General features: G+C 45.8%; 1 protein-coding gene across 8 annotated transcripts in view; it reads right to left on the reverse strand.

Annotated features, from left to right (window-relative positions):
- Positions 1 to 18194, reverse strand: part of Wdfy3 (WD repeat and FYVE domain containing 3) — a 223789-nt gene that overhangs the window by 52835 nt on the left and 152760 nt on the right. For 5 of the 8 annotated variants that reach the window (XM_060381034.1, XM_060381033.1, XM_060381032.1 and 2 more), the window contains 9 exons: positions 16583 to 16656; positions 16338 to 16499; positions 14130 to 14239; positions 10641 to 10761; positions 9993 to 10210; positions 8265 to 8500; positions 6805 to 6939; positions 5076 to 5255; positions 3886 to 4119 (listed from right to left, as the gene is read on the reverse strand). In XM_060381034.1, the coding sequence (XP_060237017.1) occupies positions 3886 to 4119; positions 5076 to 5255; positions 6805 to 6939; positions 8265 to 8500; positions 9993 to 10210; positions 10641 to 10761; positions 14130 to 14239; positions 16338 to 16499; positions 16583 to 16656 (1470 nt within the window). The remainder of the gene's footprint in view (positions 1 to 3885; positions 4120 to 5075; positions 5256 to 6804; positions 6940 to 8264; positions 8501 to 9992; positions 10211 to 10640; positions 10762 to 14129; positions 14240 to 16337; positions 16500 to 16582; positions 16657 to 18194) is intronic. The other 3 variants (XM_060381031.1, XM_060381028.1, XM_060381029.1) reach the window with 2 other exon arrangements.

Genomic DNA, 18194 nt, shown 5'->3' on the forward strand with positions numbered 1-18194 from the left:
CCTTGAGAGTATCTCTTCCAAAACGACCCTAGGTTTGTGTCAGGTTGATAATAACCAACAGTCATATCTTGTCTCGAAAATGGGGACGTTATCTATTTCAAAGTGGCATTTGCTAGTTAAATCACATAAGTTTATACACCAAAGCCCTGCAGCCAGCATAATAACAGTCTAATGGATTATTTAAGGACACAGTGATGCCTACATTCACAAAATCTTAAGTTCTTTCAAAGTTAGGCTGCTGCGCCTCCCAGGAAGACCATCTAGGCAACAAGGGCCAGTAACACACGAAAATTTTACCATCCCCTGAAGAGTGAGAGCACTGAGCTCCTGTGACGGGGTCTCCCAGAGGCCCTTCCAGAGCTACAAATGGGCTCTGCAAATAGAAGGAAGTACTGACGAGTGCTAAGACGCTTCTACGTGTCATTTCCTGTTCTGCTGACTCCAGAACTTGGGTAGGCCTGCGCACGGGTGCTTCTCTCCCTAGCTGCCTCAGGCTGCTGTGACACTGAGGACTGCAGTCTTCAGCGTTGTCACATACCTGGAATTGGGCAGTCTTACTCCTGCGTCAACTTCAACAGCTCAAGCTTTTTGGTAATATGGTCACTTGCCTAATTCCAAGGAAAAGTTAACGAAACTAGCAGCTTGCTCTAGGTGTGGGACTCTCAGTATAATGCCTCAAGGACCAGACAAGCCATGGTCACATGTCCCTGTTTGCTGTCATTCTGAGACCTTCTGTTCAGCTAAGACTATGACCATGTGACGCCCTTCCCTTTTCTCAGAACAGTGCTTGTGGCCTTAACTAGATCCTCCCGCCAACACCTGGCATTTTAAAATAAAGACATCACGCAGAACGAAGAAGCAAGTATTCATGGCCACCTTCCGGTGAGTTGCTGGTTTTCGTTCCCATGTCCTGCTCTCATATGCTTCCTCCCCAGTGCCACACCTTATCTGCAGCAAGTTCATGTACTCCGTCATGAGCAGCTGGGTGGGGACAGCAGGGCACGTGAGAAGAATCCCTAGACAGGATTCCTCTGCATGCCCCAAGTGCCAGGCACTGTGCTGTATTAGCTGTACTTTGTTCAACTTTCCTCAGGCTTGTCAGAGGCAGGCTTGTCTGTTAGGTCATTCTATACATGGATAAACAGTGACGGGGAGGGTGCTGAACCTGACCAGGTCAGAGCTGGAACCTACACACAGGACTCTTCAGAATCACTGTGTGACGTGCACACGTTTAACCCTCACATGACACCATGCTCCAGAGAGTGGACCTGGCTTCAGGGGAGCAAGCCTCTGTAATAAGCAGCAGATTGAACCCAAGTATTTCTTACTGAAAAATCCCACTCTTAGGTCTCACTCATTTCATTAGTGCAGGCCTCAGCGTCGCACTCAAACCTTCTATATGAAGAGGGGCCTCCCTGACACCCTCAAACCTTCTATAGCAGGAGTCCTCACTGACACACTCAAACATTCTACATGAACATGGGCCTCAGCGTTAACTCGTCTATGTGAATGAGAATCTCTTAGTTTTCGAGACCGCTAAAGAAAATAGACCCATGTGCTCTTTTGGCAGACATAGTCAAGAAAGCAAGCTCTCCTCTCACAAAACGAAGACGAATAAGACTAAAGAGAGTGTGGCTCACGTGGCCAGATTATAGAGCAGTCGGCTTCAGGACCCCCTTCACACCAGGAAGCAGCAGATCCACAGCCCTGCTCCTGAGTCCCTCCAGGGCCAGACTTCATCACCAGGAGAGTCCAGTTCCTAAGGAAGGCTCGGAAAACACTAACATCTTAGCTAACCTGGCTTTCATATACACACGTGTGTGAAGTTCTTTAACACAGCAAGCTCCTCTGCACAGCTTCAGTTTTGCTTTTTATTTACATGTATGTGTGTGTAAGCCATGCGTGTGGTGCCTGAGCTCTCTCTCTTCTGGTTACTATGGTATTGTATCTCCCTATGTGGCAGGGATGTGGTTAAGAGCTAAGTGAGAAAGGACCACTGAAAGCTCTGCCACCTGGTACGGGAGACAGAATTCATACGAAGATCCACCTGGATCTCGGGAGACTTTAATACCTATGAGGGCTTTGGCCTAACATGCCTGTGGGACTGAACACAATCCTAACACTTAGCTCTCTAGTCCAGAAAAGGGCACAACTCCACACACCCATGCTGGGACCCCAACGAAGGCTGGCACAGTAAGTGAAGCCCTTCCTGCTAACACAGGTGAACAAACCAGAGTCCATAGGTTACTCACGACTAATCAGTTGCTGGTGTTCTTAGAAGCTTAAGGCGTGCTTTCCCTGGCTAGGCACACTCCTCCATCCCTTTAGCTCTATGCTAAACCTCAAGCCCCTTATCCCTTCTTGCACATACCTTCTGAATCACTGCTTGTGATTTCAGTTTTCATGGGCTGCTTCTGACTTTTACCCTAGATACTGAGCATTTTTTTTTTCTTAAGCTGCTTTGTTTGTCTGCCACTCAGCGCTATCACCAGGCTCCATTCTAGAGTCCTTTTACTGTGGTCCATCGCCAGGCTCCATCACGGAGCCATGTCACTGTGGTCCGTCACCAGTCTCCATCATGGAGTTCTGTCACTGTGGTCCATCACCAGGCTCCATCATGGAGTCCTGTCACTGAGTTCTATTACCAAGTTTCATCATGGTGCTCTGTCACTGATCTCTACCACCAAGCTCCATCACCAGGCTCTGGTTCTAGCCCTGTGAACTCAAGGTTCTCAGAGGAACAAGTTCTATCAGGCAAGCTTTTAATCACGTGGCTTACTGCTGACATATTATTCTCTCTGCCAATTTTAAACACTTGTGGTCCTGGTTAAAATGTTCCTAAATTCCATAAATGACTTTTAATTGCCCAAGCTGAGATGTTTTCACAGGAGTGACATAAATACCTTCCACGGTTCTGAGGTTGTAATTAAAAAGTTAACTGCATTAGCCACTAGGGGGAGCAGAGAAGGCTGTTTTGTCAAGCTGAGAGCCTGTCCCAGGGCTCTCAGGAGAGAGCTGTCCACACCCACCTTAACCTTGCACAGCAGGACCCTTTGGCACCATTTACAAGTACTGAGCCAGCGAGGGGCGGGTCATTTAGATTCCCTTGATCTATTTTATTTAGTGATGTCAAGCAGGGGAATATTTTGTTGTTTTGGTCATTTGACATTCTTGCTTAGAATCAAACCCACAGGCTCCTACAGTCTACCACAGAGCGACCCGCCCAGCTGGAGATGAACATCTGAAAGTTTTCAAGGACTAAGTCTTACACCAATATCCAACACTGAAACCAATCACGCCGCAGTCTCCGGTTTTCTCCGGTGCCACCGATTCCTCTCACTCACAAGGAGGGACAGAAGCCTGCAGCCTTTGGGAAAGGTCACGCAGCGTGTGATGGATGTAGTCTGCCCAGTACAGTGGGAGCAGGAACGGGTGACGATGGCAGGCTGTGACTGACTGAAGTTAGCACATGAGGAGCCGGCTGAAGGAGCTGACCCCAGCCTGCGTCTGTTTTATTGGAAATCAGCTTCTGTGGGAACACAGCCCTCATCATCCCATCCTGTCTTTTCTCTAGATCCATCACAGGATAATGGCACAGGGTTAAAACTGGCGCAAACTGAAGTATTTGACACTTACTGGAAAAGCTTGCCACAGAAAGAGGGTGATGAAGGGCTGAAGCAGAAACATGCTCAAGAGAATGAAAAGAACAGGCGAGAGGGTCCAGCACTCGTGTAACACTGAAAACGGTCTACCCCCCCCCACTCTTTGCCTATATGTCATCCAGAAGGACGGGAAGTCTAAAGGTCTTCTGCATAGAACGTGTTATTAATGTTCTCATTGTACCAGCAGTGCAGGCAAAGGATGCACACACTTGCTTGTCTTTACCTCCAACAGCAGATCAATTAGTGGAGTCTGCTTGCTGGCAGGGGTCAGGGAGAGGTTGTCGATGATCAAGACTCGCATGAAGTCAAAGACAAACTTTTTAGCCGGGTGATTGGTCAGGTAGGTCTTGGTGCCCACGTTGCAGTACTCCGACTGGCTCCTGTTCATCCCTGTGTCTGCGGCAAATGCTTTAAACTCTTCTGCTGGAGACCCGACCTCATCATCCAGATCTGTCACCTGAGAGAGAGTGGGTGGACTCGCTTCAGAGTCTGCGACATCATGGTGCGCGCATGTGCGTGCGTGCCTGCATGTGTGTGTGTGCCTGTGTGGACGCACGCTAAAACAAAGAAACAGACAACAGTGGCAGCAGCGTGGCAGAGGCAGCAGCACTGGCAAAGGAAGCAGGGCTGTCTCCCTGGAGACTTCCTTCCCACAAAGCTGGTCAGCTCACGTGCACGCTTGCTGCCTTCCAGGTAGTAACCCGGCCCTGTGCCTCGCTCCTCAGCACTCTGGCTGACCACTGGTAGCACATCTGCTTTATGGGGGAGTATAAACAGTTCAGATAACGGAAGTGGGAACATGAGGATGAGAGCACCCGCAGGTCTGAAGGCTGTGTACTGAGCAGCCAGATGTCACACGTCAGAGAAGAACCTGTTATCATGGTGAGCCCCAAAGGTTCATCTCTCTCTCTCTGTCTCTCTCTTTCCAGGTGAGGAAAATCCAAATAGACAAAGCAAAACACAGAACCAACAGGTTTAAATCAAGTGAGAGAGAGAGAGCAGTAAATAAGTCCCAAATGCTGATCAGGAGAAGAAAAGGAAATGTTACAAGTCCAAATATGAAAGTACATACACGCACATCTGCTTTCTGAAATAAAAAAGAAAGCAGTTTGGTTTGGTCCTGTTACCTATGAAGACCATTTTCTAAGCACACAGCCACCATCATGTGGAAAAGACATGCAGCAGTGGCCACCTGACAGGGACTTCCGGGAGCACGGAGGAGGAAAGCAGGGAGCAGAGTGCACGGGTCTCTTGGGGGAAAGCAGAAGGAATGTGTGGGGAGCTCTGACAGCATGCAGTGACGGAGATGTGGTACAGAAAGTGACAAACCAAAGTCGGTCAGGATCACGGAGGCCTGCTCTCCACCAGAGCCGTCTGGTGGCAGCCTGACCCGAGGTCCCTCCTTCCCCTTACCATCTCTGAGTACGGGCGGATGTTGAAGGGGAAGACGGTGGCTGCTAAGGCACACAGGAAGTCAGGGCTCATCCACATGGAGGCCAGATCTGGAACGTTATGATACAAGTATCTGAAGAACTGCATCAGGGTCACTGGATACTCTCGGAGCCATGAGCCCTCTTCTTCTGACTGCCATGGCTAACACAGAGCAAGAGGAGAACAACTGTCAGAGGGAGTCATACTTCTGAGAGTCTTGCTTGGTGGCAAACACCTGTAATCTCAGCACTTGGGAAGGGGAGAAGGAAGATCAGGAGTTAAGGTCATTCTCGACTATCTACAAAGTTTAAGGTTAGCCTGGGCTCCATCAAAGAGACCTTGTCTCAAATTAGAGGAGAGAAGGAGAGAGAAAGGGTGGGGGAGGAGGAGGGAGAAGGGGAAAGAGAAGGAGACGGAGGGAGAGAAAGAGGAGAAAACCTTACTATTTTTTTTAATTTTTTCTAACACCGCAGATATCAATAATCTAAAACTTGATTAATCATACATGAGCAAGGTGTATGTGCAAAAATGTAAAGAAATCTAATGGCCAGAAAAACAACCACACCCTTAGAAACCTTTGCCAGCATTCCCACAGCTCAGCTAAGACAGCTGTTACCATCAGCATGTGTATGTCCTGTATCCCAGTGGCTTTTTGCCTTCACTCATCCTGTGTATACAGGCAGAAAGCTGGGAGTAAGATGGAAGATGTGCTGTCATTTTCTCTCTACAAGCCTTATGAGATAGCACGGCATAACACCAACACCAACACCAACATGAACTACCACAGGTGAGCGGTAAAGAAAATATGCACATATAAGCATTTCAAAAATATGTTTTCCTGATACTTTCCCTGACAGTGGCTTCTTCCTTAATATAGAGTTTTACATTTGTTTGCGGACCAGCACAGAGGTAAGACCCCCACGGCAGCCTAAGGTGATGTATTTAATGACGATGTTTTGTTCTTAGCTGAGGGAACAAGTCTGAAGTAAAATTATAACCGTCAGACACATATAACTCAAAGAATACAGCTTCACATTTTCTCTTAACCCACGGTTCTAAGCTACAGTGACCTATGTCATCCTTCACAGCATGCCCACGAGACAGACAGACAGGTTCTGTCATCACACTTCTAATTCTTCACTCTGAGTTCAAAACCATAAGAGAAAAAGTGAAAAGGGAAATAATGTTTGTTCAGTTAATGTTTTAACATCTACGTGAGAGTAACTGTAGAATCTCAGTGCGTAACGATATCACATATACGAGATACCACGCCTATACATATATGTATATCTACTAGAATATAGCTTCTGTTGGTAATACTGGTCGGTACTTAGGATGCTCTTTTAAGTATTTCGTGTATATATTAGTTCATTAAATCCTCACAATGCTATGAGGCAAACACTGTTATCACTGGACGCTTAAACTTGGGAAACAGAAGCACAAAGCAGCTAGCATGTCTGGGATAGCAGGAGTGGACCCTGGCTTCCAGGCTGTGGTTTCTGGTCTCTCAAGTGCTGAGGATCAAACCCCACTTCACACACAGTACACGGAGCCACACCCCTAGCCTCTAGACTGTGATCTTACTGTCTGTTCTTACACCCGCCATTAGCAATAAGAAAACAGGGTGGGGTCTAGAGCCACGGGGAAACAGACAGCTACAGTAAATGACACGAATGAGCAGAGCATGGCTGGCCAGCTCTCGGGAACTCACTGAATTCAGCATGGTGCGCAGCATTGCCAGCAGTAAGAAGGCGGATTCTGTGCACACATTGTGGATGGAGGAGACCACCGTTCCACTGGAGGCAGGGACGCCGAAGATGAAGGTCCAGATGGAATCCAAATCAAACTGCAGAACAAAAGGGCAAAGGCCAGTCAACACTTAGACAATTTTCTTGAAGAGATCCTTAGACATTCTAACATTCTAAAATTTCTTTCAGACTACTTTTCTTTCTTCTTTCTGTAACTGAGCAATGACAGACAGATCACTCGTAACCTTCTATATGTCAAAACTCAGTGGTTATGGCATGCAGCGTCACCCTGTTCCATCTCAGTCTTCCTTTATCTAGACAATATATGGCCCCAAGGCCCACATGCATTGGCAAAAGACGAAATTATAAATGCAACAGTCTTAAGTTTAAATAAGCACAATGAACTCACCCTCCAAACCCAACAATGACTCAAACTTACATTACTTACAGGCAAGAACTCACAAAAAAAAAATGACGAGATTTACTGAGAGCAGTTTTATAAAACACATGACTATGGCGTCTGTGATTCAAAGTTCCTGGGAAACCAAATTCTGCTAAGCACAAATCTTTACCTTGGTTTAATGTAAGGGTACCACTTAGGATTTCATGGAAAAGGTTTGGTCAAGTATTGAAAGTGATTTGAATTTCACTTGGCGTAGGATGGAAGCAAAGTTGAATGTAAAGGCTAAAGATGAAGCCACAGATATAAGCTATCTATGGACAATTTTAATAATCTTCAATGACAACTCAAACAAACCATTGCTGGTTTCCTGAAGATGTAGATTTTACATATATGTACGAAATTAAAAATGTTTCAAATCAAAACTTGTACCTAGTCATTTTAGTGTGTGTATATGTGTACACATATATGTGCTTGTGCGCACGAGTCCTGAGTGCACAATAAGCAGATGAGTGTGGAGGCCACGGTTGACACCTGGTCTCCTTGATCCCTCTCTCTCCTTCATTTTTATGTTTTGAGAGAAAGTCTCTTCTCTGACCCTGGAGAGGGTTATTGAGCTCCATGGGACTGGGGTCACAAGGACCCGCAGCCATGGCTGCTTCTTACTCGGGTTCTGGGGATCTGAACCCAGCTCCCCAAAGCTCACTTATCACACAGCTCAGATTCAGCATCTCCCCAGACCCTCCCTTCAGTTTAAATTATCTGGAAATGAGATCATGTCTCAAGATAAAGTTGGATTACTCGAAACAGTCCTTCAGAGCATTGTTCATGTTACCCAAAGTCCTTGTGCATAGGTAAATCCTACAGAGCAACCATACAGAAAAGAAGGCAAAACAGTGACAAAGGATGTCTTTTTAGGAAAACTGCCAGCAAATTTTTAGGGTTTGTAAATTCCTGAATGAACATCAGCAGTAACAGAACATATAGGTTTTACAGCGACACCTAGTACTAGGTAGTTCCTACCTGGCAACCCTGCTTACACCGGCTGCTGGTCACAGGCACACTGACCTGCAGGTTCTCGGGCAGCTCGCTCACTGGCTGTTGCAGAAACAAGGCCATGAGGAGGAAATAGAGGGCAGGGACATTCGTGTGCTTAGGGAGGAAAGACTGGAGAACCAGGAAGCCGGGAAAGTGGCAGGCGTCCCGGTTAATCTCCCTGACCGTGCTTCGCCCGCCGGCGCTCCTGCCCACGTTGAATCCTAGGAGAAGGGGAGTCACGGAGGAGTTAGGAGCAGAGAGAGGCGCACACTGGGCTGAACGCGCACAGGAAGGTGGGCCAGCTGCCAGCGGCTGACCCATTCTAGTCCACTGTCACTTTACCATGGGTTTGACTTCAGCACACCCACCTGCTAGCACACAGGTTCTTGACAGAGAGCTGGTACAACCAGGTACAAGTCTGCAAATGCTTCTCCCAGCGAAGCGAGCGTGAAACGAGCTCTGTTCCTTACGAGAGCTCTCACACCCCTGCTCATGTTTCCAAAGGAATTCAGTGAGACTGAGCAGAGTCAGACAGAAGGCGGGACATTCTGAAGTACCGCTGGGAAATGTAACTGATAGGTTTCATCTGTCCTCAAGAGAATCACCGCAAACTTGTTAACTGTATATTACCCACAGATTCAGAGTTAAGGCTGAAGGAACAGAAACGGCTTCATCCTTCATACGTCCCAATCTGCTGTGCCAGAAGGCGGCCAGGCACGGGAAAGGCAGATCCATGCCCACTGTGGCTGTGGTCCCCACGAGCTGTGTGGGTGTGTCACCACTGTCCTCTGAAGCTTCGCTGGGAGACAGATAGGACAGAGCCACTGCTGTGGCTAAGAGTGTGTGCGTTCCTAGCAATCCTGTCTCTCCAACGGTCTGTCAGGATGCAACGCAGGCAGAGCCCTCTGGCCATGCCATTCCCAGTGCAGTGCCCAGGGCAGAGTGAACACCAGCCAACACCCCAACGGAAATCTTTCGTGAACAGAAGCCACTAGACCCATGACTGACTTTCACTCTGAAGCTGTTAAAATTTCAAGTGGAGATTCACATTTCTCCGATTGTGTTTGAGGATAAAAATAATTATTATTTAACCCATAAAAGAGCAATTTACATCTATGTTGCTTTTAAGTATGTGTGTCTTAATCAATTGCTCAGTGTGAGTGAATTAATTGTGTAAAATAAACTCTAATGAAGAAAAAAACTGTATATCAATTTACTACCCCATGTTTGCATGCGCGCGCGCGCGCGCGCGCACACACACACACACGCACACGCACATGCACACACACAATCTCATTTCTGAATCAGAATGCTCATGTGACTTAGACACTGTCCAGACACACGAGTGAAGGGAGCTTAAAATCTGACACGCCCCAGCTGTGAGACGTCAGCCTGTGAGATGTGGATGATACATTAACTCTTCATCCAGTCACATGGCGAAAGGACAGTTAGTGACATAGGAAGCACAGCACACGCGCGAGGACCATGACTAACCCTGCCCCTGCCCTTTGGGTTAAAGGTCAAAGGCTGTATGTTACGGTAAAAGCACCAGCAGTTCTCCCAGCCTCCACATCTTAAAGATTCTGTCTCTGGCATTAGCTTCAATTCTAAAGACGTCAAGTTTTTCTTTTTACCTTTATCAAACTCCCAACTCCCAACAGCTACGCTATAAACAAGTGCACACACATTGCAGAGAACCCCTGGGCCTCTCACCTAACACGGTTCCGATCTTGTTCGTCAGGACGGAGTCTGTCTGCTCCAGCCACCCTCCACCGCTCAGCCCCTCCTTGAACTTGAGCAGGACTGATGGGTTACTCAGCAGCACCACGAGGATCCGCATGGCGGCCGTCACCGTGGTGGGGTGCAGGTGCTCCTCCATGAACATCACAAGCCAGTCGAAGCCCAGTGTCCGCACCAGCTCTTCACAGGCCCTGCTCAGGGACAGGTGGGCCCGGGGAATGAGATCCATTTCAGTCACTCAGATCTCACTTTAGGAAAATAGGACTGAGCCTCTCAGATACTATTCATGGTTTAAGTCATGGATGTCTCGTCCTGTCTGACAGGAAGTGACTACTAAGAGCCTATAGGAACCCATCAGTTCTCCTTTCTTCTATCTATCTATCTATCTATCTATCTATCTATCTATCTATCTATCTATCTATCTATCTACCTACCTACCTATCATCTTTTTTGAAACAGGGTCTCACTATATAGCCTTAGCTGTCCTAGAACTCACTATGTAGACCAGGATGCCCTTGAATTTACAGAGATCCACCTGCCTCTGCCTCCCACCTGCTGGGGTGAAAGGTGTGTGTCATCACCGCCCGGCTAGGACTATCCATTCAAAAAGGTTTCACTTACTGCAGGTTAATGCTCGTCTTTTCTTTAGATGTATAGACCAGCTTGAGCAAGATGCCGAGCAGTCTGTTCCTCAGAAGTATGAGATTAGCAGACGCGAGACCGCCAAACTCCTCCTCTGCCCCTGAAAGGAAACAAACACGTCAAACACCGCAGAGGCCTGGAGGAGATACCCAGTCTGCCTCCTTGCAATCTCCAAGGAAACATTTTCTTTAGAAGGGCTTTCCGCTGTGGCCAACAAGAAAATGGAACTGCTTCTTAGAACTCTGACAACCGTTCATGGACATCCCCAATGTTATCATTCTCAAAAGCCACTGTTGATGGAAACTGTATAAATAAGAACAATGGTTCCCTCAGAACCTCAGTTTCTCCAGCATGTCTTTAACGATCCAGGTAAACACAGTGCTGAACTCAAGGTCCCAGAACAGGCAACACTGGGCTAAAGCATCAGTCTATGTGGCTGAACCTCCCAGTTGTGGAGACTTGGGGTGCTGCGGGTCCAGACCCAGCTGGCCTTCGGCTGCCCTCATCACCCACGATCTGGTAAAACCTCCTGAAATGAACTCAGCACACCCGCAGCTCTCACCAGCCACAGCTAAGAGAACCATCAGGATGACATCTGATCTGATCCAACGTGTCTTTCTGCCTTGCTGTATCCTGCTTCCCAGTGCTTCCACCTGCGTATCTGAAAAACCCACTTACTTCTGTTCTGTAACTCTAAAGCCTTTGTGAAACATTTCTACAAGAACCACGATATCTGGAGCAACCTGAACCTACGTCCCCAGGCCGTGGTCACTTGTTACCAGCTTGAGAATAAGCTTTCTCTTAGTCTCTGAGAGGAGAACCATGGTGTGTGTTGAGACTGTATTTTAAAGTTTGAAAATATGAATCATTAGTTTGTTCAACAAATACAATACATAGAGCAAAGTTAGGATTGTATAGCTCAGAAGAGGGGCAAATTCCACGCAAAAGCACAAAAGAAACTGGACGAAAGCACAGTAGGACTGGCTCAGAGACCCTCACTGGTGTGTCCCAAAAGCTCAGGGCTTGGGCATAAGCCCCGTGCCAGGTATGCTACACCAAGAGAAAGCTGTGTGGCTGGTCTCTATCCACGCTCCCATTTCTGCTAGCACTGAGGCCCAGCCTGAGCTCTGCTATGCTTTTATGCTTCTACTTGTCTGGTTTATGGCCTCCTCTAAACTTCACACTGTTTTAAAATGTAGATTTACCTGGGTGGTTACACATGCCTTTAAACTAGCACTCTGGAGGTAGAGGCAGGCAGACCTCTGTGAGTTCAAGGTCAGTCTCATCTATATAGTTAGTTCCTGGCCAGCCAGGGCTACACAACCAGGGGAAATAGCGAATTTAGTCGGGTTTAGTGGTGCATGCCTTTAATCCCAGCACTCAAAATGCAGAGGCAGCCTGGTTTATGTTCCAGGTTGGGCCAGCCAAAGATACAAACGGAGAGACCTTGACTCCTACCTCCCTCACCTGGAAAAAAGTGAATTTATTGCTTTATTCAATATGATGTTTCAAGTTAACAAAGGGGGACTCAAGAATTCCTCTCCTGAGCAATTAAAAGTGTGTGCAAAAGCATGCCACAGGTCTAAGCTGCTGTAAATATTACTTCTTATAAATTAACAATATATTTAGAAAATTAAAACTCTCAAAAAATCCTTACTAATTTTTATTTGACTTTCTAATAACTGTCTTCCCTGGTTTTCAAAAAGAGTTGAAGACACTGAGTTCCATCTGAAAGAAGCCCCCAGGTTAATTCCCACTGTTGTTTTTCTACAGCTCATTATTCCATCACACACTATTTATATTATTTTACATTCATTAATTTATCAACGTTCAGCATCATTTCATCCAAGCTATTTTTTGGTAGGTTTATATCCTGAATACTATGTGTACTACTGGAAAGAAAAAAAGCAGGTGGTTTTATTTTTTTGTGGGATATCATATCACATTCAATATAGTTTTATAGTAAATCGTTAATAAATGTCATCTACAAACCACTGCTTCAAATGGCATATGGTGATGAGAACAGCCCAGCTGATCTATCTTCTCAACAGAGTCAGCCCTTTGTATATCCTTAGCACAGTATTTACCATCAGGAATTTACAGCACTACTGCAGTTATTGAACTGAATGGCTACAAAGTATATGGAGGATGGAGAAACAGTTTTTCTGCATAATTTGTATAATTGGAATAAAAACTACATAGTTTTGAAGCATTTTCATTTTCTAATTGATCTCTTCAGCTTCTGTTAGTGTAGAGCCTATAAGTAACTTCAAGTGTGGTGGATTAAGTTAAGAGCTTCTATTTCCCCTTCCTAGAAGATCGTTCCTGGTGCACCAGGGGTGAGGGTTGCAGGAGGTGTGGTTGGGGAGATGGGACCTGGAACAGGAGGACCAATTGGGAAGGGGGAGGGAGGGAAGGGATGTCTGTCCTTTGAAAGTTGAGGTTCCACCATCCTCTCTTACTCAACAAGCAAACGAATACTTCTACTGTATATGCTTTTGTTCTAAAATTATTACAATACATCGATACTAATACATTGTTAATTATTAATATAACACAGTGATATTAATAAGTTGATAGCCTTTCTGATTATATAACAGGTCAACATCAATAGTGCTGAGCAATGAAGAGTCACTCTCAGTGGGAATTAGTTCTACAAGACCCTCACAGACAACAAAATACATGCACAAGGCCTTTCCCACCACACAATGGTGACATTTTTGCATATCAACAACACAAACCTCAAACCTGAAATCATCTCTATCTATAATACTTAACGCTACGTAAATGCCATATAAGCAGAAAATGGAACAGTAAGAAGCTCGGGAAGTTGTTTATGACAGATACAACGTAATATTTTCCCAGGATACTTTCACTATCCGGCTGAGTTAAACCCACATAGGTAGAATGTGGGCATGTGGAGAGAACTGTGTAAGAACCAGGGATGAAAACACTAAGGTCAATCTAAACACTAAGGTCAATCTAAAAGGTCCTGTCAGTGCTTCTCAAACATGCAGCCAAAACCACAAACAGCTTAAAAACACCCGAGTGTCTTAAGGCAAGAAGATACCAAACAAGTTAAAAATTTGTCCATAGACTTGTGAACTCACAACCTGATATATTGCTTTCTGTGAGACTTACATAAAATGATCCCAGTAGAAAGGTGTTTCTCTCAATGACTCCTGAATATGAACTTAACAGAGATACTGGTAACACAGACATAATGTAAGAATCAAGTAATTCCAATTACACTAGAGGTGCACCACTATGAATCTAAGATCACAAAAATGTCATACCCTTTAAAAACTTCAGGCCCTGCTATACTTTTGAATACTTTACAGATTTGATATAAGATAAACATTTCCTAAAAGGCCAAGAAAGTGATAAAGAGAAAAGTTGCACAATATTTTCACATATAATTCAGTCTCATTTGTATCACACAGGGGCTGACTACGTAGCTGATTTTACCTTTGGGCAACTCACCACTGTCAGGTTTTTCTTCATTATTTATTTCCATCACCACGAATTTCTCACAAACTGCAAATGTTGGCAGAGTAGAAGAAATGAACTGGCCAAACCTTTAAATAGAACAGAAAATAAAAAGATTTCATTTCTCTTTTCCCTAAATCACAAAATATGCTTTAGGCGACTATATTCTGTTTGTTTCCTCTTGGCCCAAACCTAATGACACCAATATGGTAATGTTGCTAAAGTATAAGGAAAAATCAGGGTTTTCAGAAATATGAGCTCTTTAATGCAGTATCCACATGCCAAGTGCTGAACAGCATGACTGACAGAATTAAAATGCTCTGGCAATATGTGTATGAGTCCACAGAAGCCTGATGGTGGACACATGTATGGACACACACACACACACACACACACACACACACACACACACACACAGTCTTTCTGTTGTTGTTTTCTGAGACAGAGTTTCTCTGTGTAGCTTTGGCTGGCCTGGACTCACTTTGTAGATCAGGCTGACCTCTACCTCACAGAGATCCGCCTGCCTCTTCCTCCCTGAGTGCTGGGATTATAGGCGTGTGCCACCATGCCCAGTGACTGACTGACTTTTTAACCATGTGACCTGAAAGAAGTAGCATAAGTTCCCTGGGCCCCTGTTTCTTTGTTTCTTTATTTGTAAAGAAAATGGGAAAATTCTGGTGAGGTTTGGTGACAGTTTCATCTAAGTGATCATTATAAATGATCATATGGCTGGAAAATTTCTAAATAAGCAATGGTAATAAAAATAACTGCCCAGGGGTCTTTTTTGAGACTGTTTCTACAACCAAGGACTATGAATGGATATAACCTAGAACACTTGCTCAGACGTAGCCCATGGCAGTTCAGCATCCAAGTGGGTTCCCTAGTAAAGGGAACAGGGGAAGTCTCTGACATGAACTCAGTGCCTGGGTCTTTGACACCCCCCACCCCCAAGAGGGAGGAGCAGCCCTGCTAGGCCACAGAGGAAGACATTGCAGCCAGTCCTGATGAGACCTGATAAGCTAGGGTTAGATGAAAGGGGAGGAGGTCCTCCCCTATCAGTGGACTTAGAAAGGGGCAGGGAGGAGATGAGGGAGGGAGGGAGGGTGAGATTGGGACGGAATGAGGGAGAGGCTACAGCTCGGATACAAAGTAAATAAACTGTAACTAATAAAAAAAAAAGTTTAATTAAGAAAAAAAATAACTGCACTGAGCGGTGGCAGTGCAAGCCTGTAATCCCAGGACTCAACCTAGTCTAAAAGGTGAGTCCAAGACAGCCAAGAATACACAGAGAAACCCTGTCTCAAACAAAACAAAACAAAAAAAGATTACCGAAGTTTTCCACAGTATTCCCAAAGCTCCAGCTTTAAATGTTATAAAGTTAAAAAAGTAAAACAGCTTCCCACAGGGACCCTATGAATAAAAGGAAAGACCACACTTTATGTTAAAAAAGAAATTACCCATGGCATGCGCGTGCACACTAGAGGTGTGTGACTGTAGTGTAAGTGTGTGTAGACGTGTGTAGGTGTGTGTGTGTGTGTGTGTGTGTGTGTGTGTGAGTGTATAAGTGTGAGCGTGTGTGTGCAGGCTTGAGGATGACTCTGGCTTATTCTTTTGAGGTAGGGGCTCCTCCTGAGCCTGGTACCCCTGCTTGTAAGCTGGGCCAGCAGCCAGCACGCCCCAGTGAGGCCTCTGTCCCTCCTCCCAGGGTGGGGTTGTGGGCACACCTGGCCCGCTTGGCTAACTCAGGTCATCGTTGTTGCAAAGCAAATGCTCTTCTCACTGAGTCATGTCCTCAGTGGCTCTACACCCCATTTCCTACCTGAACAAAATGATGCTCAGATTCCATGACACATTCAGGTATTCAACAATAAAGTACCACCTGTTTTGGAGTGACGGGGACCAAAGAGAAAAGGGGAAGGCTGTGTGTGTGTGTGTGTGTGTGTGTGTGTGTGCGTGTGCGTGTGCGATACACACCCCTGAGAATTAACAGGCTTTGGGAGCAAGGATGGCCACCAACAATTACTATCCCGGAAGCTTTTGTTCCTGGGTCAGCCACAGGCCTCCCCATGCCTTATTTGCATACTGCTGACATCACAGCTGTCCCACAGCGTAGGGACCACAGGGACGGGTTCACCTCACTCCTCTCAGCCTCCCTGGCGCTTCCCGCCAACACGGAGGAGGACCCACCTGAGAAGGTCGTTGCTGTTGGGGAAGCCCTGCAGCAGGAAGCTCAGCACGTTACTGATGGCCGCAATGGTGGGCTGCGACAGGGACGCGTCTCGCAGAGTGAGCAGCAGCTTGGGGATCAGCTGGAACTCCCGCATTAGCTTGGCGTTCTTGGAGGCCTCGCTGTGAGAGAAGCGTGGGTTAGCACACCGAGGGACTCTCTCTCCTAAAGCGCACAGCTGACGGGCACGGGCACGGGCGAGTACCTGGACTCTGTGAGCAGCTCGATGAAGTGTTCGAACAGAGACAGATGAAGTTCGTAGGGCGCGTGGAGCCAGACCTGTAACAAAGCGCAACAGCGGCACGTTTAAGGCTGAACATGTCCCGCTGTCACTGCAGCAGAATCAGATGTGGCACACGGGCGCTCGAAGTTTATACAAGTAACTCAACACAGCAGGGAATGGAGGAGAAAACCAGTCACTATAAACAGACCAAAATGGTAAAAAATGGAAGCAGCATGCCTTTAGATTCTATCATAAATGTTCTATATATTTAGGAATGCCACGGAAAGATGATCAGAATCAATGACATTTTTAAAGTGTGGAAGAGTGAAAATGGCCACCAAGAAGCACATTTCATGCAAAAGCATCTTTTCATAAATGAGAGAGGACCTCCTCCCCTTCCATCTGACCCCAGCTTATGAAGGAGGGAGGTTGGTGTCGGGAGGGAAGGAGGGAGAGGGCTACGGCTGGGATACAAAGTAAATACCTGTGATTAATATAAAAAATAAATAAATTTAAAAAAAATCAGAGAGAGAAGCATCCTTCAGACAGGAGAATTCCTTGCCAGCAAGCCCCCTGTTACATGAATGTTAAAGAGAAGTAAGGTGGTAGAGGCCGGATTCCACATTTACAAAGACTGTGCTATGAGGCTGCAAAGGAGGCTCCACCTGAAAGCCCGGCTGCTCTTCAGTTCCCAGCACCTAATCGCAAAGTGCATTCCAGCTCCAGGGGATGGGAAACCCTATTCTAGCCTCCTTGGGTACTTTACATAGACACTAATACACCTAAAAAAGAAATAAAAAATAAGATTCTAAGAAAAGTATAAAGAGTTGTATATGCCATATATCCGGGCAAATAAAAAAAAAGATTTTTTAAATTGCATTTTAAAAATAACTTATCATTTAAAGCAAAGATAATGCAAACTATTTTGGAGATTATAAAACAAGAGTATGTATAAAAGCAACACAGGATGGGAAGGAAGAAATGGACATAGTATAATGTTCTTCAAAGACAAACCATATTATTTAAGTTTCTAAAAAAATTAGTTATAAAATGTTTGTATGCTGTTATGACCTTTTTATTTATAGTTGTAAAATGGCTGTTTTTTAAAAAGGGGAAGAGAGAAAGCAGGGAAGAGTCAAGTTCTTACGTGAAAATGTCATGGGTAATCATATTAGGAGCAGTGAGAGGAGGAGAGGAGCAGGGTGATGATGTCTGAGAGCTAGCAAAAGATGCAGGAGCTGCAAGAGGAGCGCACTGCACGTGCTGGATGTGAAAGATGCTAAGGACTGAGCACAAGGTACAAGGAAGCTGCGAATGAGCTCCAAAAATACATTTCAGTGAAGTGGTGAGGGTCCACTGTCTGTTTGCCGGACCAAACATGGTGTAGAAACCATATAAAGAAGAGCCAGGACTTGATGCAGGTTTTGCCATCCATAGGGGCTGGTACCACACTGTGTGGCACAGACGTAAACATGGAGGCAGACAGGCTCTTCACTCACGATGCCCTGAGACCCTGCTATTTCCAAGCGACGTGTCATGAACATTTAGTATACAACCACTCAGAGGGGACGTGGTGTGGACAGAGGTTCACTGA

The sequence above is a fragment of the Meriones unguiculatus genome, chromosome 3, assembly GCF_030254825.1.
Source record: "Meriones unguiculatus strain TT.TT164.6M chromosome 3, Bangor_MerUng_6.1, whole genome shotgun sequence".
In the NCBI taxonomy this organism is placed as follows: Eukaryota; Metazoa; Chordata; class Mammalia; order Rodentia; family Muridae; genus Meriones; species Meriones unguiculatus.